The sequence below is a fragment of the Agelaius phoeniceus genome, chromosome 6 (assembly GCF_051311805.1).
Source record: "Agelaius phoeniceus isolate bAgePho1 chromosome 6, bAgePho1.hap1, whole genome shotgun sequence".
Taxonomy (NCBI): Eukaryota; Metazoa; Chordata; class Aves; order Passeriformes; family Icteridae; genus Agelaius; species Agelaius phoeniceus.
This window is the reverse complement of record NC_135270.1, coordinates 9,016,925-9,044,249: the sequence shown is the minus strand read 5'-3', so window position 1 is coordinate 9,044,249 and position 27,325 is coordinate 9,016,925. Positions and strand designations below refer to the sequence as shown.

The 27,325-nt window shown below is 41.5% G+C and overlaps 2 protein-coding genes across 9 annotated transcripts in view; both read left to right on the top strand.

The window, feature by feature from the left end:
* The window catches only part of SHANK2 (SH3 and multiple ankyrin repeat domains 2), a 250,193-nt gene that overhangs the window by 204,369 nt on the left and 18,499 nt on the right, over positions 1-27,325 (top strand). For 3 of the 8 annotated variants that reach the window (XM_077179595.1, XM_077179597.1, XM_077179596.1), the window contains 6 exons: positions 4,280-4,415; positions 6,134-6,214; positions 9,357-9,377; positions 25,968-26,027; positions 26,265-26,389; positions 26,868-26,979. In XM_077179595.1, the coding sequence (XP_077035710.1) occupies positions 4,280-4,415; positions 6,134-6,214; positions 9,357-9,377; positions 25,968-26,027; positions 26,265-26,389; positions 26,868-26,979 (535 nt within the window). The remainder of the gene's footprint in view (positions 1-4,279; positions 4,416-6,133; positions 6,215-9,356; positions 9,378-25,967; positions 26,028-26,264; positions 26,390-26,867; positions 26,980-27,325) is intronic. The other 5 variants (XM_077179594.1, XM_077179592.1, XM_077179599.1 and 2 more) reach the window with 2 other exon arrangements.
* On the top strand, positions 13,832-21,713 carry LOC143694297 (uncharacterized). The gene is made up of 3 exons (XM_077179600.1): positions 13,832-15,730; positions 15,822-16,221; positions 20,564-21,713. Exons 1-3 carry the CDS (start codon positions 15,653-15,655, stop codon positions 21,421-21,423), a joined length of 1,338 nt encoding a protein of 445 aa, XP_077035715.1. The 5' UTR covers positions 13,832-15,652; the 3' UTR covers positions 21,424-21,713.

Here is a 27,325-nt window from a genome sequence, read left to right as displayed (position 1 = left end):
TCAATTGTGGGACTAATTTATATATCATATTATTACTTTCTATTTTAATCTAAGACACAGGTTAAAATCATGTGCTAGCTTTTTGAGACAGTGAATCTTGATATCATTTGTGGTGAAGTGCATTTTTTAAGCACATAAAATGTCATTACACCAAAGCATCTTTTGGCTTTGGACCTTTTTAACTTGCCTCCTCCTTTGGATCTGTGGTTATTTTTGCATTCAGGCCTTTCCTGGGATGCTCAATAAGAAGTTTGCTGCCAACAGAATTTGTTCAAATTTACTTTCACAGAAACCTTTCTGGATTCAATATGTACCCTTGTGCTGTCCATGAGCCCGTTAAATCCACTTTAGAATGAATTTAGAGGATCAAATAATAGAGTTTTTGACACTAAATATGCTTGTGAGTGCAAATCTGGGACATTTGTGCTGGTTTGTGCTAAATGCTGCTCCAGCCCATCCCAGTATGGCCACAAACACCACAAGCCCTCGCTGGTTTTCAGCGGGTGACCCCTGGGTTGGCACTGTGGGTACACTGAGAGCACAAATAACTTCCCCAAAAGTCTCTGGGTCACTGTGTCTTTCTTCCTCTCACATTTGAGTCTCCAGATGGGAAACTCTTACTGGCTGCTGCTGACAGGCAGTGCCACGTGCACAGCTCTGTGGTTACTTGAAATGCAGAAGCATCGTTTGAGCCTGCAAAATCACTTGGGAGCTATTTATTTCCGCTGGTACAAATTGTGATTGGGTTTGTGTGTGTGAAATATTTATCAAAAAGGGTGAATTTTAAAAAGTGTGTAGGCAGGGGGTTGTAAGTGTGTGTAACGGGTTTGGGGGTTTGTTGGGGTTTTTTTTCCAAGTAGTTCAGTGGATAAGGAAGAGCTTCTGAGAAGCTTCTTCTGGGAGGATGTGATTCCCAACTTCAGCCATTCTGCAATGGGCATCCCAAGCATAATGATGGAGTTCTGCCTGCTTAATTGCTGTTAAAAATGATTGACTGCCTTTTCCACTGAGGGAATGTTTTGGTAATGGAAGGATTAGGATGATTGAAGAAATTGAGAAATTTTTTTTATCTTTTTTTTTTTTAATTAATAGAACAAAGTCTGCAAAAATCTCTTTCTCTGGTAGTGGTTATTTTTTTCCTTTTGCACCTTCCTACAGGAAGGCTGCTCAGGTATATGTGTTCTAGCTCATGCATCTGCCAGCTTACAGTGTGCAGGTATTCTATTCTATTCTATCCCATCCCATCCCATTACATTCTATTAGAATATATAGTAGTATAGTAGTATATTATATTACATTTTATTATATTATTTTTCAATCTATTGCATAACTGCATTTCAGGGGGATAAAAGTTATCCAGCCTGTTTAGACTATTTTTAAAGACATTCATGAGATCATATTACTTCATCAATTAATTCTCTCAAAGTAATTTCCATCCCACTGCCCAGTAACCAGATGATAATAAAGGATGATTTTCAAAAATACAGAATTCTGACGCTTTTCCCAAGAGTCCAGAGAGGATAGAGGAGAGTTGTTGAAATTGTGAGGTGTGCCAAAAGACAGTTTTCCTTATATTTTGTTTCTTGCATGACCAGATTTCATTGATGTAGCATAGACCCAGCCTCCTCATGTGTCTATTTCTATTATCTATTTTCACTTATTTACGAAGGACATGGCAGAAAAACGTTTTGTGGAATTGTAGAAGGAAAATAAGAACCTCAGGTTTTGCAGTGAAAGATTGCAGAAAATATGCAGAAAGATTGGGTTGAAGAAGAGGGAAAGACACAAATTTGTGCCTGCAAAACAACTTTACTCTTTGTTTCTAGAGCTTCCTTCCAAACACCTAGCTACTAAAACAAAAAGTAGTTTTTGAGTGTTTTCCAGAGTGGGATTACATTTAATACAGAGAACACAGGTGATTATGACATGAATTGGCACAGTTGGAATAGATCCCTGCTTTACTGGTTTACAAACTCCCCCTTGCCAAAGCTTGAAATGGAAGTGGAGAGAGATTTGCCTCAAATTACTCACACCTGGAAAAGTTTGCAGACTAAATCAAACTAAAACTGTCAGACAAACCTGCTTGAACTCTGGTGGCTCACTGCTTAACAACCCTTCCTGCAGACATTTGGCTTCTGGATGAAATATTGAAGAAGGGTAACAGAAATAATGTCACTTACAGCCTATTGACACTTCCCAAGTTATTACTCTGTAATCATGCTCCAGTTTTACCCCCTGAGGTGCTAAAGACTGTGAAGATGAGGTTCTGCTCTGCTGGTTCCATGATTCTTTTGTTCTCTAGTATTTCCGTAGGACTCTGAGTTAAAGAACCTCCAGCTCTCCTATCAATATTTTTATTATATTTATTTTCAGATCAATCTTTTCAGTCCCAGCTTTTGTAACTGTGCCTTTTCAACAAAGCTGCTATAAACAGTCATTTACAGGTTCTGTTTCTGAGGCAGCTTTAAAAAAATGTGTTGTATATATTTGCTCCTGCTCTAAATGTTAAATATCATTGCACAGAACGATGGGAACAGATGGGATGCTGCATAAGCTGTTTATCATATTACACATTTATCACTTTACACTAGTGAAGTGTACATGTGTTTGATTAATATTGACTTTTGATTTATTTGGAGGGCTCTATTTTTTGACAGCATTAGGGATTACATGGTAATCCTTACTGGCTTCCAAGCTTGAAATCTAATTCCAGTAAAAATAGAGTGGATGCATTCCATAATTCTTAATTACATGATTTTTGATTTTTTTTTTCCTGTGAAAAAGAATTACCTGTTTGAGGCTTTAATACTGGAAGGAATTCAGAAGTAAATGGATAACGCTTTTTCCTTCAGTATTTTAGATTAAATTTAGATGCCATTGGTCCAGCTAAATAAATATCTCTTGGAATTAAATACCAGATGCTAAGGAGGTGTAAAATAAAGCAAACCAGCAAGAGTCCTATTTAAATCAATATTCTTTTATACCCTCCACCTACAGAATGAGAGAACTTCGTCTTTGCCTGCTCAACAGGTCTGGATGTTCAGCATGTGTTCCACCTACGTCACAGTGCCTGGAACCAAAAAAGCATCTCCAAAAGCACCCTGAGCTCAGGCACAGAGCACACAGCTCGTCCTGGAGGCTCCCCACTGCAGCACTCTGCTGAAAAGATGGTTTACCAATGCACTGCTTCATTAAAATGCATTTTGGCTCAGCTGAAGCCTGAAAAAAGGGAAGGTTTTCCTTCCAGACAATGGATGAGAAATGATTTCAGGTTGGAGTGGGGCGGTCCGTGCTGTTTGTTCTGCTAAACAGCAATAATATTTAATGAGAGACTCTGCTCTGAACTGTAAATCCTTCAGAGTGTGAGGTGCCCAGCCTGTCAGAATAAATAGAGGAGGCTAAAAACACTTACTTTGGAAATGACTGTTCATTTTGGGAGGCATTGAGTGATCTCAGTGAAATATTACTGAGTCAGTGGAATTTTGGAGAGAGATCAACTTCCCAGCATGTATCCTGGCAGCAGCTCTTCCTCCATTCCTCAATATCTTTTATGTTCAAATAGCACAGGCAGCACTTCAGTCTTAGATGTTGTCATCATTCAAATTTCAGATAACTTTCAGTGACTCCTTATAGATTGAATGAATAAATAAATTACTTTTAGCTGTGCTTATTTACAGTTTTTATGCCTCTGCTTTCTTCTATGTCTATTAATTGATATTATGGAAAGACAAACCCAGCAAAAAGGATGATTTAGCACTAGAAATTACTGAGAGTACATATATACATATATATTTTTTTTATTATTATTTTTTCTTCCCCTAAGCTAAGTGTTGCAGTGCAGTTTGAAGTTTAATTGGCATGATCACAGTAACTGCTCAGGGCTTCATGTATTTAACTCTTCATGCATTTAACTCTTCTTTTTCCATGGACACTCTTTGGGCCTCCTATGGCCCTGTTGCCTTTTCTTCCAGGACAGGAGATCCTTTCGGAAACTTGCAGAAGGAAAATTCTAGTAATTGTAAATAAAATATGTAAAGGGTAGGATTTGGTTGAATTTATTTACATTGAATTTATTTACATGTGCATTTCCCAAAGGAGTAGCTTTTTTTGTTTTCTGGTCATCGTGTCAGCTGTGCACTGTTCCTTAAATACATATTTTCATTAAAAGACAGTAACTAGAAATTCTGTTTCTATCTGTTCCTTCCACATTCTTTTTATGAAAATAATAAACAAAAATTTTCTGCATTTTGGTCTAAAAGACTCCTTCCTTTCTGTGCAGGTTAATAATGAGAATGTAGTGAAAGTTGGCCACAGGCAGGTGGTGAACATGATTCGACAGGGGGGCAATCACCTCGTGCTGAAGGTTGTCACAGTAACCAGGAATCTTGATCCAGATGACACAGCAAGGAAGAAAGGTACATTTTTCTCTCTTCCTAATGGACTCTTCTGCTCTTCCTTCACAGAAAACCAAGTATGGGCATGAAATTGCTGTTTTCTAAATTCCGATTTATTAGACTTTGCTTCTCAAATTTGAAATGTCCTGTTCTTGTTTAATTTGGAGTGATTTAATTCTGTTGGGTTGGACATTAACGTGTGGCCAAAAGAGCAATATTCTCTCATCATGCTTGGCATTAATCTTTATGAGTTTTTCACATGTATATGTTTGAGGATCTTGTAGTAAAATTTCTGGCAGTAGTGAGAGAGGAAAAGCACTAAGAAGAGATGATCTTTTATTAATTTCAAATGTACTTGAAATAGGGGTAGTTTAGCAGTGTTTCTCACACACCCATCCAAAAAAAACACCAGAAAACTTCACCCAAAAAAAAAAAAAAAGAAGGAAACAAAAAAGGAATTTACACTGTTTCCTTCACCTTAGATGCCACAGAGTTTGGTTTCTCAGCTATGCTGGGAAGTCATTAGGCCCTGATAATTATCATTAAGCAGGAAAGATTGCTGCTGCTCACCGGTGCTCCTTGCAGCTGCAGCACGTTGCTGAAAGTTCCTGTTGCTCCCACAGTGCCCTGAGTTCTCACTCACACACACCTGGCTCTTCAGCACGGGGCAGGTGAGGAGCTGGCACTGCAGCATCCCTCCTGCTCCATGAAATCAAAACTCTCTCTCTGTGCTGGAAGTGTTTTTCACCTCCACTGCTTATTAAAAATAGTAATAATTAAAGAGAAAGGCTGTAATAAACTAAATCATGTCCCAGCATGGTCCTGCATTATTTTTGGCTTGATGGAAATACTGTTTGCACATTTTAAACCTTCTTGCCTCTGCCTTTTGGTATGTATCATATTGACCTTAAATGTAGTGACAGGACAAGAGGCAATGTTTTAAACTGAAAGGCAGCATGTTTAGGCCAAATATTAGTGGGAAATTCTTTGCTGTGGGGGTGGTGAGGCCTGGCACAGGGTGCCCAGAGAAGCTGTGGCTGCCCCACTCCTGGAAGTGTCCAGGCCAGGATGGATGGGACTTTGAGCAACCTGGGACAATGGAAGGTGCCGCTGCCTGTGGCAGAGGGGTTGGAATGAGATGATCTTCTCTGACCACCAGAAATATTTGTTACCAGGATACTAAAGCAGAAATGGTAGCTTCTGGGCTAGATTATTGCCTGGATATTTTAAGACCTTATATATTCTGAGGATCACCCGTTTCCCTTAGATTCACCTTAACAATTCAGATCCATTTGAATGTTCTTTCCTGTATTTCTCAGATTGAACTGTTTCTTCAATGATTAAATTAATCTGCCAGAGATTGGCTGGTACCCAGGAGGTTTTTAGCCCTACATATTTCTCAGAAGGGGCACCACTGCTGCGAGGTCCTTTCTCTAGAAAGCCCTTTTCCTGCTGGGAAACAGAAGTGCACAGTTATTTAGCTTTAAATGTTTCTATGTATCCTGTTACATAAAAGCTTGCGGATGTGTCAAGCAACCTACGCTAGAGCCAGAAACAGTGGAGAAATTCAGTCCATGAAAAGCATCTCAGGGCTTTTTCCTCCACATGTAGGTATTTATTCTCGCCTTATTTCATGGAGCTTATTCTTTTAAATGGCTATGGAACTGTGGCTGTGAGCACAGGGCTTCCAGAGGGTGTGTTTTGGCTGACACCTGTGTGTTTTTCTGTCCCATGCACAGCCCCACCACCTCCTAAGCGAGCTCCAACCACTGCACTGACCCTGCGCTCTAAGTCCATGACCTCAGAGCTTGAAGAGCTTGGTAAGAAAGTGTTTTTTGGCAAGCATGCTGGCTTGGTGGAGATGTAAATATCTATCTATATGTCTCTGTGTGAAATTGATGAAGGGAGCTGCACTGTGTACAGTGTCTAGAGCAGAGGAGGTTTTAAGAATGCTGCATCTTTGGAGAGTTCAAAATGTGCATGACTCGCATGAATGATTTTTTGTGGAGACTTGTGCCTTTACTGCTGCGCAAGGGAATGTTGATACATTTTATGCATCATCAAAGTTTGGCACCTCTACCAAAAAAGAAAAGAAAAAAGAAAAGAAAAAAAAAGAAAATAATGCTGTATCATGTTTTGTTAGCTTTGCTTTCTAAATTTTCAGTTCATCTAATATTGTTTTATTTTAAATTTCTGTGGCCTCTCATTAGTGGATAAAGGTAAGCTGCCAGAAGCTGTTATTAAAAGCTGACAGTGTTAAAGCAGCTTCAACTTGAACTTGTTTCATTTGATCTGAAAAAGTGCATATTATGATATCACTTTGACTTCTGTGCATGATATAAACTTAATTCCTCTCACTATTGGTAATAAAAATTATTGAGCATTCAGTCTTTTATTTGCTAGTTTTGAGAAATGTGGTTGTAGATTCCTTTGCTTGATCATCCACATTCTAGATATGCATAATTCTTCAGGAATTTGTATTCATTTTCTAGAAATGAGGAAGGTAATTGTCCTTTTCTTCCTGGTTTTAATCTGTTAGGTCACTAAAAGGTAGAATTTCTGCAGCTAGACTAAGACATGGAAATACGAATAAATCATATATAAAATGAGGAAAGCCCAGTGCATATTTCTATGTGGCTATAATAGTAAAAGAGTGTGTTTAGCAAGTGAGAAATGGGTATAAAACCAAACCACATCCCTCACTGCAGAGTCATAGATGACAATAATCCACACAATAAAACCATTTTTCCATGTAATTCTACAATTAGATACTTAATTTTATGATCTTGGGGTTTTCCTGACATGGACTCATTTGAAGGCCAACTGGAAGGAATCAAAGCCTTGTGGCCCCTTTTTTTCCCCTGTAAGTCAGTGGCTTTTTTGGGGGCAGATGGACCCCATCCTTCCTTTAGTGAGTCAAGTCATGTAACTCCAATGGGAAGTCTCCCAGCAAAGTGGTGCTGAAGTAGGTAGTGTCTTCTCTATGGTCTAACAACCAAATGAAGACCCAAAAAAACCACCCCAGTCTGATTATTTAGCTCCAGCAAGTCTCAGAAAATTTGGGGTTTATGTATAAGGAAGTTTAGGAGCTTAACTCAAGGTATCATCAGCTCGTGAATGCTCCATCGTTTTTCTTCCAGGATTAAAATGTAAAATATTGTTTCTGGAGCACACTTTGTGGGTCTGGGTGTTTTTCATTTGCTTTTCTTTCATGGAGTGCTGAGGGTTTGTAAAACTTTGCTGGTTTATCAACCACCTTTCCCAAGGGGACAGCAATACTTAAGCACCATTTTTGCCCCTTTGTTATCCTCTTCTGCCAATTGCTTTCAAGCTGAGGATATTCTTCTATTTCTCTGGCTTTTCAATCCTCCACAGGAGATATTGATCTTAAAGCAGAAGCAGCATTTTCCTAGAGGAGAATAGCTTGTTAATAGTAATGTCCCCAGTGGAGACCATCATATTTTAGCTTTCCCACCCCCCTGCTCAAGCTGTGGCTCTTGCTCTGCTGTTTGTCCTCACCAAGTGGCAGAAACCACTGCAACTCCTTTAACAAGCAGCCATGGGACAAATTTCCATTTTTAAGCACATTTCCCATTTATACCTTGATCCAGATGGGGCAGACATTGCAGTGGCAGGAGTTTTCTGTTCTGAGAAATAGTCCTGCACCATGTTCCAGAGGTGTTTGTGCCCTGGGAAAGCTGTAGTGGTGGCAGAAATTTGCTTTCTTCCCAAAAAAGTCTGTAAAAGCCACTTCTGTGACACTCTGAACATTTGCCACCTTAGCAAACAATGTGACTGCTGTTCCAAAGAACATCTGTGGTCCACCTATTTTCATATTTGTCCTGGAAAAGGGCTATTATCAGAAGGGACAAGAATTCTTAAATTGCACAGCAACTGAACAAGCTTCCACGGGGAAAGTGTTCTCCCTATCATCAGTTAGAAGTTGTCTCCTGACATAAAACACAGCTTGTATGTGTGTATTTATCTATAATTTATATATCCCTCTATGTATTTGTGTATATATTGGACATCTGTGAGAGCTATGAGAACACCCACATTTTTATAGCCATTAAACTCTTTAATGAATGAGCATTCCTTTCATGCCATATATGTGCAAAGCAAATAGGAAGAACCTATAAATGAGCACTGTGGATGTTCTCATCAATACCTATGTGTAACCCTTTTTCCTGAGCTGGAGAAGCTCGTGGTCTCAATAATGTCTCGTGACAAAGAATCCCACGGGCTAATTATGTGCTGTGTACAGATGTATTTCCTTTTTATTGGTTTTGAATGTGATGCCTTTAATTTTATTGAATGTCCCTCGTTATGTAGCAGAAGAAAAATGTAAATAGAAAATCCCCATTTGTTTTCCCTTAGAATGCATAGTTTTGTAATATCTTCTAGCTAAGGTAAACATTTTTTTTTTTTTAATTATCCATCTTGCAGTCATTAGAGTCACTTCCTTTGTCTGGCTCTGAACCCTACTTACAGTTTTATTGACATGATTTGAGCTATTCTGTTCTTCACAATAAAGAGCAGACCATCTGAGCTGTTCTCTTTCAAATTAATTAATCCAAAAGATGGCAGTGTGCTAATGATTCCTTTCCATTTCAATCTGCAAAGATTTGGGAATGCCTGATGTTGTCATAGTTTGACATCCCTGGTATCAATAAGTTGCCCCAATTACTGCTTTTAAAAAAGAACTTAGAAAAAAAAAAATTCTGCATGTATCCCTAATAACTGCAGGGGAGAAATTCCTCATAAATCCTGATAAACAGCTTGGCAAAAGCAGATTTTATCTACTGTGGGTTGAGAGATACCTGTTTAGCAGAGGTGAGCAGGGAGAGACTGACATCTTAGAGGGAAGGATAATGTTTGCACTCAAAATGACAGACGAGGATTTAGCATATAAAAAATTACCTTCAGAATTGATTCACAGTTCCTTCCCTTTCTATTTCCAAGCTTCAGTACGGAAGAAGAAGGGTAAGGGGAAGCATTTTGTCTCTTGTTTAACCTGTTTCTCACCTTTCCATAGTGAAGGATAATAACAATGTAAATGTTGGCATATGGTCCAGTTTATTTTATGGTGTCAAATGTACATTAATTATTGTATATGTTTTTTTAGTTATTTAGTTAATAAATTGCAAACACACTTAAGAAACTCAAACAGAAGACCACATTCGAAAATATCCCCTGCATTTCTTCCTTTTGTCTCCTTTCCTTCACCTTGCCTTTTTTTTCCTTCTCTGTACCCAACTCTTCTCCAACCCCTTCCATCTCATCTCCTCACAGTTCCTGTGCTGAGTGGCAGCCACAGAGAATCAGTGGCCAGTGACCCCCCAGTGCAGTCCCACATTAGCGACCCCGCTCGTGTCCCGAACGGCCACACGTGCTCCCACGCCCACACTGTGTCTGGCTCAGGAATCAGGGATCTTGCACACCACACCTGAGCTTCTCACCCTCAGAAATGCTGCTCTGTCTGGTAGAACATCTTCCACGCTGTCCTGTATGCATGGAGTGCCCTCCCTGGACTGATTCATGAGGCCACCTACCACCTTCTCCTTGAAATGTCTCCCAAAGACCCACCTTCCCTAGATCCCAGCACTGAGCAGTCATCCCAGCACTGATGGCGAGGCAGGGGGGCAGGTAGAAATAGCACTGCTATTTTAATAGTTTTCATGAATGTATTTTTGTGTATAGAGAGTTTGTTTGTGTTGAGCTGTACTTTTTCCATGCTCCTGTACGTCATTTTGCTTCCCTACATTGTGAGCTCTCCTGAGCAGGTGCTGCTCATTTCCACCTTCTCATGGAGCCTGGCCCAAGGAAGAGTCTCCCACTTCCCTGAGCCCCTGGGTGGTAGCTGGTGAAAAACAGGCTGTGTCCTGCTCTTGGATGAGGTTCAGTGTCATGGAAAGGAAATCTAGGCTGTAGGCAGTGTCTTCTCTCAGCAGGGAAGCTTTTCCTTTTTGACATTTAATAGGATGGAATTGGGTTATTTTCCACTCTTTATTTTCCTGCTCTTTCCTGACCTCCTTTCAGGTGGTTAGCAGAGGTTCCAGCTAGGGATATTTGCCATTCTCTGTTCAGAGATTATGACAGAATAAACCACATTGCTACTGAAAAATATGTTTGGGCAGCATATAAAAAAATCTTTGTGTTGTTGTGTAGAGTCTTCTGTCAACCACGAATTCAGTTTTCTGGGTCAGAGATGAGGGAGGCATTAAGATAACAATAATGGCTTCTGTGGTTCTTGTCTGACTGATCTTGTTGATTATCTCTGGCGATGGGTTCTGGTTCATTGGGAAAGCAGGGGAAAGGCAGGGCAGGACAGGACATAGGCTGTATTTTTTGATACTCAGGATAGAAGATAGGGTATTTGTGTGTAAAAAGGTGATAAAATCCTTAGGTTTGGAGCAGCATGGCATAGGCAGTTCTGTCATTTTACTGCAGTTACATAGCTTGAATTCAACTAAAATTTAACTTCATCTGTGCCACTGACTTTCTGCTTGCAGTAGTTGCCTGACTCAGAGGTAGCTTCCAACCTTGAAATATGTGTGTGGAAGGGTTGTGTTTCCATACTACTTTCTGGATGTTGTGGGATACTTGGGATGGGGGAGAGGTGTTCTTCTTTCCTATGCCTTGTAGTTTTCCAAGAACCATTGTATGAGTAAGTTATGGCAACGTGTAAACCAAGAGTTGTAGCAGCAACTTGTTGGAGGCAGCATTTAAAATGTGATTCCATTAATACTGAACCATAACCAGGATATTCCTGCAGCAAATTGAAATGAAGGCTTGAAAACACTCTGAAAATGAAAGATTAAGGGAAAAATTTGAGGTCATAATTTTCATCATCACGACAGGAAAATAGGTATCATTAGAGCTTTTAAAATTAATATTTTAAAACTTTAAATAACTCTGTTTATAATAAGTTTATGCAGCTGATGGAGAGCTTGGTTTTAAATGGCTTTTCCTTCAGTTTTTGTTTTGACTTATGAATAACTCCTTGTGGAGGGAGAATTTGAAAATTATATGATCCTTAAGGAACACATCCATAAGCTAAGATCTGTAAATGTCTAGATATATGATTTAAAAGTTTCCTGCTCCTCAGCTTTCTTTGCTGCTAGGAAATGGGTTTGATTTAGTGATTAATTTGGGATTTTCAGTGAAAGCTGAAGTGGACAGTGTTGAATTTTAAAATGCTTAATATAAAATCCTCTAAGAGAAAGGACAAAGTGAAGAACAGATCAGGTTAAATTTCCACAGCAAAATGGAAATGACAAATAATCCTTCTGCATTAATAAATAATCTGCTGGCAGTGTCACATGGGTGTCAGTTGTGAGCTGGGGTGGTGCTGTTTGTTCTTAGATTTGATATGGTAATCAATATAAAATATTGATATATACCATATACTGATATAGTATGTGTGTTGGTCCTGGTCTTTGGGCTTTGGTGTGGGCTGCAGTACCAACTACAAATAAAGGATTTTCTCCTTTGAAGGGTTTAGATTCTATCACCACCTCACAGATACACAATAACTGTGGTATCATCAACACAGAATATTGTTGCCTGGTATCAAGTCTGACCGGCATTTGAATAGAAAAATATCAGTTGATGGCATTCAAAAGAAATATTATTAGCTCTGTCTGCAATAAGCATTCCCACTTCATCCCATTCCTGTTGTCCATTGTTTCAAAGGTGGTACCTTCCAATGGCATCTGAAACAATGAAATTGCAGAGCAAATACATATAAATGAATGCCAAGCAGTGGATTAGCTCACAGTGTTCTGTTCTGTTTGAAGAGACCATTCCCAAAGTCGTCTGGGTTCAAAACTCACTTTCTTTATTTCACTGGTGGAGTTGATGATGGAGATTTGTCTGCAGGGAACAATGGGAATACCACCAAAGCAACTTTTACAGCACTCACCACAGCAGCTCCTGAGGTAGCTCCCAGCACCTGCAGTACTTCTCTGTAGGAAGAAGGTTTTCAGATCTTCGCCAGACACTGTTTCAGAAGATGAGAGCAAAAGGCATCAGGCTTCATGAAGAATTCTTGAAGGTTATCCCTTGTAAGTAATTGATTCACATTACATATTTGAAATTCTAATGAAGTGGCAGTGTAGTAATGAGGAAGAGGTTGTCATCGGGTTGTCATTTATCTCAAGCAGAAAGCAGTGACTCTGGGTGGAATTTGTCAAGTGTGTGTGAAGAAATGCCAGCCCCATTTGTGGTTGGTGCAGCAAGGCTGCAGGTTTTATGGCTTGTAGTGTAACTTGGAGAGTCCACAGCAGTGTAAGTGTAGGATTAGGACCGTGGCTCTAATAGAAGTACTTGTAAAACACTTTGTGAAAGCAAAGTATTGAAAATTGTATGTTTCAAAAAGGGAACAATGCTAAACCTGTGTATTCCATGAAACATAACTTGGCAATGTGCTGATTAGCAATTTGTGCCACAGAATCCAAGCTTAACAGGTAACTCCTGGTACTAAAGACTTCTTCAGTCCAGGATTTACCTTTCATGAGATGCTTTAGCATTTTGGAAACACTGGGAATCCTGAGTAGAGGCTGCTTGAGTCTGTAGGAGTGTTCTCATCTACACCGTTATTATTTTGAATTTATCAGCTTGTTCTTGAGGATGTAGTGCCCTGTCATGATACTTGTTTTTCTTTACTACAGGACTGTAAGACTGTAATTGAAAAGGTTTTCAAAACCTTTCTGCATCAGCCAAACAAGACAATGGTACAAAAGAAGTTGGAAAAGGAATTGTAAGTGTTGCAGAAAATGTGGGGTTTGTAGCATTTGCGAAGAGACACATTAAATACGTTGGTTTATGTGAGTGTGACTATGCTCAGATATTATCAATTTAATATCTAAGCACATATTCAAAATCATGAGGGCTTGAGGAACAGTTAAAATTGCATGTGTTTCCCAATATGGCACACTTAGGGCAGTGGAAAACTCTTTCAGCACTTTTAATGTGTTCTCTCTCTTTTTCAGGAGCCAGGGAGATGAAGGACTTATCTCCCTCATCTCAAAACTCCCTTTGCTGCTATTTTTTTTTCTTTTTCCTTCAAATGTTCACATACCCATGTTAATTAATTTCTAATCTAATTAAAAATAAATTGTTTTAGATAATTCCTCATAGTTTGTTTGGTTTTTCCCTTCGGTGTGGAAGCGTGAGAGTTAAGTGTAAGACCAGAGAATGCTGTAAGTGTATTAGATCCTCCACTTTATTTTTGGTTTCTTTGATTTGATTGCCTTTCTTTTGTGATTAGGCCAAATTTTCAAATGCTGTCTCTTAAACAGAACATCAAATTGCCATTTAAATTCCACCTGGCTTGCAGGGTAGGAGTGGGTATTGACTATATTCTCTGCTTTGTTTTTGTTCTTGAACAGAAACCACTGTTAGACAATGACCATTCCTCTTTCAAGGTAGGCTGAATTGCAAGGCTTCAGCATTGCAGGTGTATTTTAAATGCCTGTATCATTATTTCCTTAATAATGAACATGCTGTTAAAGAGCTGGTACTTGAAAATTATATCTCTAGAAAGAATTTGAACATATCCGTTTTCTGCCTTCCTTAAAAATTACTTTTGATGGTGTGGTTATAATGTGTAAATGTGACTTGTGTAATAATGTGAAGCTATTTTCAGCCCTAGAAACACAAATAAGGCTTTCCTTCGAGAAAGTTTTGAGAGCTCTTTACTGTGAATACCTACAAAGCATTTTCATAAATCATGTAATGGTATTTATAGATACTCAATGTTAAATGATTAATTTTAGTAGCTAAAGTTTTTATGTTTTATTGATTTATTTTGTATATTTTATTATTTTATTTTATTTTAGAGTACTTTATAGAATTTACAGTATCCCAGAGAACAGACAATTATTTTTAGTTAATTTTCATAGAAGGAAAGTGTTTCAAGTGCCTTTTGTGTTTGACTGTATTGCAAAGCGCTTTTATTATTTCCTCATTATGCTGACTGCTAAAATAATATTCTCTGCCTGTTGTTTGCAGTATGGTAAATGTGTGCTTTGGGCATTGTGATTCAAGCACAATCCTGCAAATTGTTAATTTGGGGCGGGGCTGGAAAAAGGTAATTCCAGATTAAAATATAGTGGTGGCAGATTGATGAGGATTAGCCTAATTGTCCACATGAAAACTCAGGTCATTCCATTTCTGTATATTTTTAACTATATATTTACGGGACATAACTGTAGGCTGAACTTGTTGTTTCTTCCCTCTAATTTTGATCATAAACAACTAATTTGGATTTAGAACTTTACCTTTAATGTTCTTGCTCTGAATCCATGCTTCAGCTAAGGCTAGTCTTTAAATGCTTGATGGTGTGTTGAAGGCCTTGTTATACTTCACCTTCTTTTGGTCTTTGATGAATTTTTACACATCTGATCCTGTTTGAAGAGCTGAAAAGAAAGCCATTTGTTCTCAGCGGGCACAGATCCATTTTTAACCATTTTAACCAAACATGAGTCACCTGTTTTTCCCCCAGGGACACTGTCAGGTGAAATTGCTTCTGTGCCAAGCGACTTTATCAGATGAACTCCTGTGCCCTGAGCAAGCTCTCTTTTGAAATCAGTAGGTTCTCACCTGCCCATTAGCATTGGGAAGGTGGTCCAGAATTTTTGTTCATCTGCTTCTTAGAAAACCTTGCCCAGAACCCAGACCCACTGTTTGCCCAAATTGTCGTTTAGTAGATCTCTCACCCACAGACATTCCCCCTGAAGTTTTTATCCAGTTACTTCCCAGCTGTTCTTTTACAAATTAAGCAGGGCAAGGCCTTTGGCATATATATGGGAAGTGCCAAAAACCTAAAAGGAATGCAGTGCAAATAATTGCACCTACTTGATTTAAATGCTGCTTTTTTTTTTTCCCCTCAGACATGGAAACTTAATTATATGCATAATCACTCCTGGTCTTCATGCTAAAAACAAGCTACTTGTAGTTAAAAATAAAAGAAATTGGGATAAAAAAATTAATCCATAAGATGAAAGCAACACCACAGCTGTATTTAAAAGGCATTTCAAATAGGCACATGTGAAGACCACCCCTTTAGTTTTGGTGCAGCTCCTGTAACCCGTTTTTGCAGATTATTGACAAGGAAGCAAACTTTATTGGCCAGCGAAGGAAATTAAACTAAACCTGCAAACTCGTATTTAGGGGAGGCGATGGAACAAAACCCTTGCATGTGCAGTGCCTGACACTAAGGGCTGCGTGCCCAAACCTGTTGCCACCAAGGAAGAATGAATGTCCTGTGTTCCCATCACTTTTCCAAAGGAAAAATGCATGTGCCCAGTATTTGCCTGCAGATGCTGGACCAGGTGGGTGATCCTACAGCACTGAGGTGCCATTGGCATTGTCTGAAGTGTTGCATAATGCGCCTGGTACAGTTTCTGTCTGTATCTATCTTAGGTATTTACAAGGCACCTATCACCTTGGTACCTAAGCAGTTTGAGAAATGCACCCACCCCAGGAGGGATGATGAGATACAGACAGAGGCCCAGGTCCAGAGCAGCAGAGGCAGGGCCCGGGAAGCTCCCCCGCTGTGTTCCCGCTGTTGTTGGGCTCCTGGCCCTCTTGTTGTGGCCAAGGGACATCTCCACCCACCTGTCTGTCAGCAGGAAGAGACCGTGCCTGCCCCAGCCCTCCCGTGCAGCTCCGCTGGTGGGCAGTCTGAAAAGGAAAGATAATGGAAAGAAAAGGCAACGATCCGGTAGCAGAGGTGAAACAGGAATGGTGGGATTTCAAAAGGAGGGCTTCTTAAAGAGCAGCACATCTCAGGGGAGGGATCAGCTGCCAGTCCAAGTGGCAGGTAAGGCACAACACAGGCATAAATCTCAAATGTTCTTCAGTGACCAAAAGTTAAAGAAATACTTCTGATGTCTCTAAAGTTTGTGTATATCCAAAGCCCTGCTCTGTTCTTGGCCTCTGTCTCAGTCCTCTACCCCTGCAGCTGAATCAACCACTCAGTAATTCTCTGTGTATCTCAACCCAATAATTGCTACAATCCTCAAAATGCCTAATGACCAACACAAAGGACTCTCAGTGGTGATGAACGTTGTTGTGCAAGGAATAGCACGGAATAGCAGTGCTCCAAAATAATGGACATATTCATGTACCTAAAGGCTGGAATAAACTTGGCTTTGATCAGCATGCTCAGGGCAGGATGGGGCAAACCACAGCTCTCCCCGGCAGGCACACCTGGAGCAGCTCTCCTGTGGGCTCCAGGAGCACCTGCTGATCCACCACGTCAGACCAGGCTCTGTGTCAGCCCAGGGGAATCACCTGGATAGGCAGCAGGAACAGAGAATCTGTCTGGCAGATCCTGCTCCTCTGCAGAAACAGAGAACCTCTCCAACAGGGGAGAAAGGGAGATAGCCAGGACTTTGGTGGAGTTCCTATTGCATGGACCCCCTCAATAGCAGATCTCTTTTTTTTTCCCTTAAACACAGCAGAGTCACTGAGGTAAAACAAAAAACAGCCTTCAGAAACGTGTGAATCCCAGGGGGCTTTTGGAAATAGCTGCATAGTACCCACAGTGATCAAACACTAAAGCTGAAGTGCAGTGGGTTGCTGGCTTCCAGATGTTTCTGCTCCCTTTAGCACATTTGCATGCTCCTCCCTGAGTCCCTTCCTCAGCCATTTAAGGATGGAGATGGAAGTCCTGCCCCAGCAGAGCAAGGGACATGAGGTTAGGAACATGAACCTTGGAGGCTGCAGGTCTGATGGCTGCTATCACTTGGTATAAAGATACCTGTAAAAGACAGAAGTGACCTATTTTGCCTGTAAGTCATATCTATCTCTGTGAGCAAAATGCTGCATGTAGGAATGGTGTGTCAGGTGGAAACTGCTAGAAAGATCAGGGAATCTGACCTCTTCCCTTTGCTCCACACCCAAGGAAGCCAGCTGTGCTTCTTTGTACCCACTCTATTTAAAGCTTGAAAAGAAAGAGACTTCTTTTTTTTTTAAAGCAAATTAACAAGGTGAGGTCAGCCATGTTGGTGCATGTTTTGATCCATGGCCAATTTTGACTTCACAGTTGTAGTGGCCTCTCTCTTTCTCTCTTTTTGGAAGTGGCCCCTTTTCTAAGGAGTTAAAGGCAGTTAGTTGAGGTCACTCTGTCACCTGTTCAAACATAAGGATGGTTTCTGGCTGAACCCAGTTTTGCAGTGCCCCTGCTGTGCCTGGCAGTACTCTCCCACAGCCCCAGCCTAGGCACTGGTGTAACCAACCTGACCAAGATCCACCCAGAATTCAGGGTGACTTTTGGTTACCAAGGAATGGATTTCTTGGGCAGACTCACATGTTCATCCAGGTGGTGTCAGCCAGTGGCCTCCTGGCAATTTTCCCATGATTGCTCCTTAGTGAAGGAAAGTTTGTGGAAGGCCATGCCTGTAACACACCCTCGGTTCCCCATGCCCATGGCAATGCTTCCCAAAGCTTCCAGAAACCGGAGTTGCTGAGAGATGCTGAACACCTTGTTACAAATAATAACAGTGATGGTTGTTCCTCCTTCTCATTGCCAGCCAAGTTTACCAACCTAACCTAAAGCCTGTGCATGTATTCATTATTCAGAAGTATTCGCCAAGAGTTTCCGCAATTAACCTTCTGCCCAGGGGTTTTCACAGACTCTTTGCTTTTTTGTCATTTGTGTCATTGGTCACTGATTGCCAGATGCTGTTCTTTCAGCTCTGAAAGGCTGAAAAGACTGACTGGGAGAATGGCAAGAGGTAACATTTCATAGGACATAAGGAATTTTGCAAAAATTTATTATTGCGATTTTTCAGAGGAATTTTTCTTTACAAGCCTCTGGCAAATGCGTAGACATGCACAAATAACAAAGTTGTTCTGGTCCCCCTGAGTCTGAACAAATTAGACAGTGATACCATTTACAGAAGTATTCATAAATCAGTGTGGAGTTTGGAGGTTTTTGATTTCATTTTGCTTCTGTTTTTGACTTCCAGTATAGTTTGGTTCTACTACTTACCAGTTGTTAGGTGGGCTCTGTTTAGAACACTTGCCAGCTAAATGGGGTTTTTAAATATGTGGAATTTTCTGTTGACATGTCAAAAGAAATGCCAAGACATTCAGTATGACCAGTGGCTCTACCAGAATGAGTATTTATGATCCCTTACCTCACTCCAATTCCATAGACTTTAATTGAAGTGTGTGTTTGCTTTGTGTGGTAAAATTAGGTCCCCTGTTTTTTTGTTCTTTTTTTTTTTTTCATGTGTACTCAAATAGGAAAATGCTGAGAAATCATTTCATGATCCTACACCGTAGTTGTTAAGAGAGCTTTGCTAATGAAGGAATGCAGCTATGGCTGTATTAGACAAAGCAGGGGAAGAATTGCCAAGGAAGAAGCAGTTCATAGTTAGGGTGATATATAGTCCCTTTCAAACCTCCATGGAGTGGAAGAGCCAATGATTGCATGACAGTTTGTCCCTAGAATTCATTTCCATAAGGAGCTCATGCCTTTTTACAAATACAATTTCATCCTCACTTTCCATAAAACATGCAACTGGACAGTCCAGCCAGACGCAGAGAGAATATGAATACTTTGAATGTGAATACTTTGAAGTAGTGAATATGCTAAATGCACGAATAATATCCATTATTTTAGCACTTAAAAGTCATCATTCAATGAAGTCACACAGAATCCCTTTTAGAGCACCATAATATTGCAGGCACATGGGTGTAGAAATAATGAGTACCACACTGTGGTGGACAGGGATTGAGATAAAGCAGGAGAGATCCTTGGGTCTGTCAGAAAAAGCTTTTCTTTTCATTATATTTCACATAAAATAATTAAAAAAAAAATCAAACAAAACCCTGCCCCGATTCATAAACAGAACCAAAAGTATGGTTTAACATGACCTCAGCAACACCTTGCAGATATAAGCTTACAGCTTCCACTGAGGTCTGAAGAGCAGTATTTCAAAAAGCAGAAATTAATCCTTAAAAAAAAAACCCAAAAAGCTTTTTTCAAGGCTGGGATGCCAGAGAGTAGGCACAGCACTGATCTGGCACTCAGGCCACTGTGGTGTGACCAGCAGCAGCCTGGTTGGGTCACAACCCTACCGAGAGCAGTGCTTCTCTCAGCTGTCCCTTGCCTGAGCGTGGGGAATGCAGGGCTTTGGGTTTGGGCTTTGGGCTGCCTCCTTCAGCCACACTGCCCTAGGGTGATTTCTCATGACCAAATTGGCTCCCCTCAAAAAAAATTAAAAAAAAAAAAGAAGTGGACTCATTTTTTTATCTGAAGTCCTGGCCACAGCCTCACGTAGTGCAGAGAGGTACAGGACAGAGCTGGGCAGATCACACTCCATTGTGAGCTGGTGATTCCTGTGGGTGCAAAATCCTGAGCCTTTCCTGCTCTTTGGGAGGGTATTTTTCTCTAGAGTTGCCATGGGGAAGCATTTGCACCCAGATTTCCACCACGCACCCTCAGGCAAGGGAAGAGGTAGCCAGGGGAGGGTAAAAACTCAGTTCATTTGCAGGAGACAAAGAGATCCCGGTGAGCAATGCCCTCAGATAGCATTTCCTACTGTTTGGAGAAGAGAGCAAGGAGAACCTGGCAAATGTTGGGGAGGGCATTGCTCACGGGATAATCCCACGGACGGCCACCGTCGCGCTGCAGCAGTTATTTGGGAGAGATTTTGGGTGGGGTGACGTGAGACGTCGGACAAAAGTGAAGATAGCCAGCAGTGCTTCAGAGCAACAAAGGGCTGCCCTCAGCCAGTGGTGGAGCACATCTGGCACCCCAGGAAGCTCAATTGGACCCTTGGCCCTGAGCTCGTCCCAGGGATTTCTGACTGACACCACTGCAGTGCATAGGTGAGCTTCTCGCTAGGTTCACTGACATTTCCTGTCACAGTCACACTGAGGGGAATTTGGTAGCTCCTGCCTTGGGATGCAGCAGGGCTGTGTGTGTTCTGGGTACAGGACAGTGTGCACTGAGACCAAAAGTGCTTAATGACGCCAATTGCCACGTGCCCAATGCAGTCACTAAACTTTAGTCCGCCCTTCCGTTTGCCCAAACACATACACTCTGGCTTCCCAACTGGCTTATTTCTATGTGTTGTCCAATGCATGTAGATACCTCCATCTGCCTGGCCTCAGATACAGTGGTTGTTGCTCCTCTATTTGATTGCCAGATGTCACTGGGGAGCAAGATGGGGAGGTTCCTGGATCCTCGGGGCAAGCCAGCCATCACCGAGGGAGCTCGCTGTCCACGCCGGCCGAAGAACAGGAATCCTCGGTGCCTGCCTCTGACGAAGACTCGCCAGCCAGGACCACAGAGAGCTGGCAGTGGCCGCTGTCCTCGTCTGAAACGCACAGCAACGTTGGGGAGGATTTTGAGGGATTTCAAACGCCGGCGCGGACTCCAGAGTGCACCATGGACATACAGTCTCCCGGGGATCAGTCACTCAGTAGGACTCCTCAGTTTGAAAGTGACTCTCCTGAGGAGGAGGGAAATGATGAGATGAATGAAGAGCGCTGCGGTGTTGAGCCTGTCCCTAGGGATCGGGGTTGGAGAGGGCAGCCCCAGCTAACAGAGGGAGAGAAGCTGTTGATGGAAACCAACAGTAGGATTGTGCAGCTGCTGGAAAATATCAAGAGGGAGCATGCACAGTCCATGGGTCTCATGTCCCAGTCCATGGGCCGTATGGAGCTGCAGCTGGGCATTGTGGCTACCTCCACAAGAGCCATCCATAACTACCTGTCAGAGATTTTAGCTTTCCTCAAGCAGCCGAGGACACAGGTCCTCGAAACGCGCATCTCCCAAAGAGCCACCCCCCATGTCGAGTTGACGTGTGCCTCGACATGGACTGGTGAGGACGCAGTGGCATCCTCCACTGTGTGCTTACCAGGGGCCGAAGGGACGAGCGACTCTCGCGACCCGCCGCAGGCCACCCTGCCTTGTCGCAGTGGCCGGCTGCAGAGAGCCATAACCGAGAGGGCCTCGCTGCCCATGCCTCCACGCCAGGCAAAAGGGGGAGGGAAGAAAAAATAACCACTCCATAGGATTTTTAGAGGTTTTTTTTAATGTGCCTGTCCTTTTAATTCTTAGCCATAAGGCCATCGGTGGCAGAGTTCAACCATTTCCTACATTGGCTAACATTGTATTCTGGCTGACTAGATTAGTCTAACATTTTGTAGTTTATATTTGCACTGTTAACGATGTGTGCTGCTGGTATTTGAAGAACATTTGCCTCTGTTCTTTCACTTTAACTTCATACAAGCATTTTTTTACTCTGTGCCAGGCATTCATTGCTTTTCTTACAAATACAAGTCATTTCTTGAGGCAGCTGTTTTTTGAGTTTTCTTTCTCCATTATCCCACCCCCTCTGAGCAAGCACGCAGGACTTGGTGGTAAGTATAGAGGTCTTGGCAATACTCGCCTCCCAAACTGTGTTCGATCAGTCTTTGCCTGGTGTTTCTGGCATGCCAGCCTGAGGTGTTGGGGTATAGCCTGTACTGGATCATGACCATTCTTATCCTCTGTGGGTCTCACCAGCTCACTTCCTAAGACCCTCGGTGGAGCTAATCCACATGTCTTGGCTATGTCGTACAATAAGTAATGTTGCCAGGATCATACCTCATATTTCTCTTTTTGGGGGCTGTGTAGTGATGTGCCACCAGATCTATCTGGGCACCTGACTCTCGTTTTCAAAGTTCATTTGATGATGGATCTGGTGGCTTGATGGGCAGCATTATACTTTTTCCTCTGAGAGAGTCTGGGTATTCGGAACAGGAGTCACTAAGCAATGTGTTCTACGGGGATAAGAGCCATCTCCTGCAACAAATCTATTAGGAGGAGAGACTGTCCCCTCTAATTATCACAGATATTAATTATTAAAGAAAAAGAAAAAAAAATGAAAAAAGCAACTTGCCTAGCAGCCAGACCTCTTGAGAATGTAAAAGTCATGACATGCTGTTGGGTACTGTGCTACTCTGTCTGTGATTTAAGAGCTTTTCATCAGAGACGAGACCTGCATCTTGATAAAACACAACTATTTTCTGTGCCTTTAGGCCATCCAATTTCCTGAGGGCTGGCACCCTGAGCAGGGCACGGGTCCCATTGGTAACCCAACAGGGCAGATGGAAATGCACTTTGGCAATAAATTACTTTATATCTGTTGGTGCTGCCTCTCTCGGGGGAATTTAATATAGTGGCACTCAAATTGCTATATGCATGCAGAGGCATCAGACTGGCTTTTACATGTGGTATCCCTGACAGTTCTCCGGAAGGATGCTGCTCCCAGGAGGCCCTGGAGCAGTGGGGACAGGTTCTCACAGGTGTAGCATGGCTCCTGTGTTTGACTCTCAACACGCCGTTGCGACTTCTCGGGAAGGTGCAGAGCAGTTTCTATGGAAAATGCCAGGGAATAATCGTAGGCTTAAAAATCCTCTTCTGTGACTACAACCGAGCCATGCTCTTTGGCCAGTGAGACGTAGACTCTTCTTCCCTGTCTTCCAGTGAGGCAGAGGTTATTCAGGGCAAGGCAGATCAGAGTTTTTACTCTACCAGCCAGCCACAAACTTCTCCTGTAAAAGTGTGTGTGCGTGTGTGCTTGTGGCTGTACTCTGCTTAACAACTGGTTCAAGGAGGAAATGCAGCTTGCATGGCCAACCTCCAGTGTAGGCTTTTCCCACACTCCTTCCTTTTGACCTTCATCCAGCTGCATTTCTTTAAAAAATCCCATTAGAGGCAGGCTTCTTTGGGCCACTCTGTCAACATGCCTCACAGCAGGTGCCAATTTTTGCATCCGTTTTGTGACTTTTTTCTCTCTCTTTTGTCAGGGTTATTTGTAAAGTTATCATCAGAGATTTTCCAACATGAGCTTGTGAGCCTCCCCTCTTGTTGGTATGAAGGAATGCATGCTGTAGAGTATTTGAGCTCACAAGGAGACTGGGAGGAGAGCTAATTAGTGAGCCTGACAAATTATTCAAGTAGGAGTATATTTGGAATGTGTGGTTCGGATGCAGGAGGGGTTTGCACTCTGGTGCTGTGGAGACAAACAGCTCGAGGCACAGGCGAGTGGAGGTTTGGCCCAACACGTCTTCTCTCTCTGGGGTGAGTCTGAGTGGGGCTAGCTGTGGTTCAGCCAGTCCATTTCCTTGGCCTGAAGAGCACGTTTGATAGGGCAGTGAGGATGTTTTTGTTTCACGTCGTGCTTTCACTCCGGCAGGGTTGGGCAGTCGTGGCCAGGCGTTCAGATTTTGACATTTCCCACAGGACCCGCCATGTAGCTGCTGCCATTTAGGATCAGTCTCCACGTGCTGGCTGCTTCTGTGGCCTCACATTTTTTGCTGTAGTAGCTCCAAAATGACAAGTTCCACTCTACCTTTGCTTTCTGGTCCAAAGGCAGTAGAGCAAGAGAAAGAGCTGTGCAGTGCTGCCGTTGGAAGTGCCACGCGAGGAAGCCCTAAAGGGTTCCTTGCAAAGCAGCTCAAGCTTTAACCCACCCTCCTCTCCCATTTCTGGGTGCTTTGGCTAAATGTGGCAAATGGGAGCAGCCATAGGGTGAGAAGGACTGAAAACCTCTCTACAGACAAGAAACCTGCAATAAACTCACAAAAAACCCAGGGGTTTTTTTCCCTCATGGTTTTAAGAATGGGTACCAACTGATATTTTGGTCAGATCCAAAATTAGGATCTGACTTCTAGGATTGTCTAGCAAAATCAGTGCAGTTGGAGGGTATGTATGTTTCATCCCCAACAAAAATTTTCATGCTTTTCCAAGTGTCTGTCATGGCCTCATCACTTTTTCCCTGTAGCTTTTTGTTGTCTGAATGGGTATCTGGCTACATGTGTCTGTTCAAAATAAAGGGGATCACTTCTTACGTGGTGTATTTCTATTTCTCATGTGCAGATTTTGAGTGCTTCCATTTCCAAGGCTTCCTTCTTTCTGTATCCCAAAGATTAGTTGTTTGGCTTCTGGGATGAGAACAAGGGTGGGAGAGCCTTAAGAGGAAATCTCTGCCCAGTTGAAGCTCTTGGTGATAGATCCCCTTATGAAAAGCCTTATGAAATGTGACACAAAGTTGGTTTTTTATTTTTGAATACATGTGACAATTTTAAGAATTTTTTTCCCTTTCTCCTTCCACTGGATGATTTAAGCCCCACCAATAAAAAAAGAAAAAAAAAAAAAAGAAAAAAAAGAAAAAATAAAAAAAGCAGACCAATGAAAAGACTTGAATGCTAACTTCAGTTGAAAAGAAACAGCAACACTACTCTTGTGAGACAGTTCTCAGCAGTGTTCAGCCTACTGGTCCTGATCAGCCTTTCCTTTCCTGCCTGCTCCCTGACCCTCTGTGACACTGAAATATCCACTTCTAGGACAACCTTCTTCCTAACCCAAAGGCTAAAAGTTCTTCCCTCTCTTCTTCTCCTGTTTAAAATATCATCCTTGCATCAGCCAGATCTACTGTTTAGAGGGATCAAAAGCTCTTTTCCTCCTGCCTTATTCCCATCCATATCAATATCCAGTGCTCTGAGTGCGCTGCTCTCCCGTGAGAGGTAAAATTTAAATCCCTAAATACAATACTTGGGGTAGTAACACCAGCTCTAGATCACCAAAACCCTGGGGATTTTTCAAGTCTGCAGTATCCTAATGAAGTACCTATCCTTGTTTGACAAATAATGAGTTATCTGGGAGATGGAGCTAATTGCTGAAAAGTAGCATTGCTCTGACTCGTGTTGTGGAAGCCTAGGAGCCAGGCTGAGGTGTTCCACTCACAGAAATGCCACAGGCTATGAAACTAATCCTAGTTTTGGTGAAACTTCAAAGGAAAAGACACTAAATGAACATGATACAGGCAAGCAAATGCAGTGGAAGGCGTAGCAAGGAAAGGTGTTGGTGTGATTCCCGTTTGGATTCTGGTAGAGATTCCAAACTCAAACTCTCCTGGTGGCTTGGGCTAGTGATTTAATTTCTCTGTGCCTTGGTTTCATAGCAGTAGAAGGGGCAAAGGAGCTGTCAGGCAATAATTAGTGGATTATACTGTGCTTCAAGGTCTTCCATGTGAGGGAGTAGCATTTTGTATTTAATGCTGATGAACCTTGTTTGTGACCAAAGTTGGAGACGGGGCTAACACCAGCACTCAGCTTTGGAATATCCTGATTAAACTTATCCCTGTATTTTCCCATCACATCATGCAGTAGATCAGAGTCCCGAATCCAAATGTTGAAGTTCTCATTCAGATTTGGACTTTGCCTATTTTTGGTCTGCTTCTGACCATGACTAAATGCATTCCCAAACTGTCCAGTTATTAAAAGAAATTTAAAAAAACCAAACCAACAGAAATGCATATAAAAGTTTCACTTAAACAAAGGATGCAGTTAGCAGTGCTAGCCTACAAGTCCAAGAGTGTGAACAAATCAGGATGTTATTATATAAGGAGCATAGGCATGAAAGAGCACTTCTGGAGTACTTGTTATTGTCCAAAATATCACTGAAAATTCTGATGACTAAGTACAGTCTGCTTATCTCTATTTGAAACAGTGCTCTACGGATTCACTATTTCTAAAGGTCTTCTTTCCATTTCTATATAGATATTCTCCCTTCACATTTTGAAGGTTTGAAGAAGAGGATTGTTTTTCGAGTCACACTAAGTAAACATTAAATGCATGCAGGCTTAAAACTAAAGCATGCATGTTATGTAGCAGCAATAAAAAGTGCTCGGCTTGCACGACTTATGATGCTCAAGCGTTGCCTTGTTAAAATGCCAAAAAAACTTTTTCTTTGCATTTTTTTGAAAAGTAAATCTCTTCCTTTGACCTTGCAATACTTAACTTTTCCAGTTCTTTGAACAAGTGATATTTATTTTACTGAATGCTTTTATATTACAGATAAGGTGGATGAAATAGTGCCAGTTTCCAAGCCATCAAGAATTGCAGACAATGCAACTGTGGACTCCAGAGTGGCAACTATAAAACAGCGGCCTTCTAGTAGATGTTTTCCTTCAGATATGAATGTGAGTGGGAGCCACAAAGCACTGCTTTATTCCTACTAATGTGTCTAATTCCTTGATTAAATATTGCCCAATGCTTTGTAAGGGAATAATTGACATTAATACTATAGCACCTACTAAAAATTAAATGCCAGAACTCTGAAATTGCATCATTCAAGTGCAGAATTTAATCTTACAAAACTTTGCAGGTAAAAAAAATAACTGGTTTTATTGCATTTTGGACATACTTTTCCATTACCCACCTTAAGCTGTTGCCTTGTAAATAATATCAACACATTCCACTTACAGCTGCTGTCCTTTCATGAGTGTCTAAACGAATCCCAGCCTTCCCCTTCTCTCCACCTTCTCCCCAGAAATAACCCCAGATCCATTATTTTCATAAGAATTCTCAGTGAAAGTGGTAATGGATGAGGCATTATTTCCACATGGGAGAGACTTTCATGCTTTAATGCTGTTGGGGTTTCTGTTTGCTCTTTTGTAGTCCATGTATGAGAGACAGGGTATTGCTGTGATGACACCCACTGTCCCAGGGAGCCCTCAAGGTCCTTTTCTGGGTATACCTCGGGGTACAATGAGAAGACAAAAATCTATAGGTAAAATGCCTCTCTTGTATGGTTTTGTTCATTAATGACATACTTTTGGTAACTTTGGTTCTTTCCTAAAGTGTGTTTCTCCAACATCTTTACCCCAGTGAGTTGCTGTTTAATCTTTATACAAAGTTCATGAGAAAAGAAGTTTGTATGTAAGGTGATGTGATTTCCACATTTGGCAAGTATGGAATTATAATTTGGTTCTTTTCTTTAGAATGTTCCCTATAACAAGGACCAAAAAAAAAAAGATCAGTACAAGACTTTTGCAAAACATTAAGGCAAAATATGATCCATTTTTTCCCTTGTTATTGAAGTGAAAGCATTGTAATACTGTATAGTTTACAAAGAA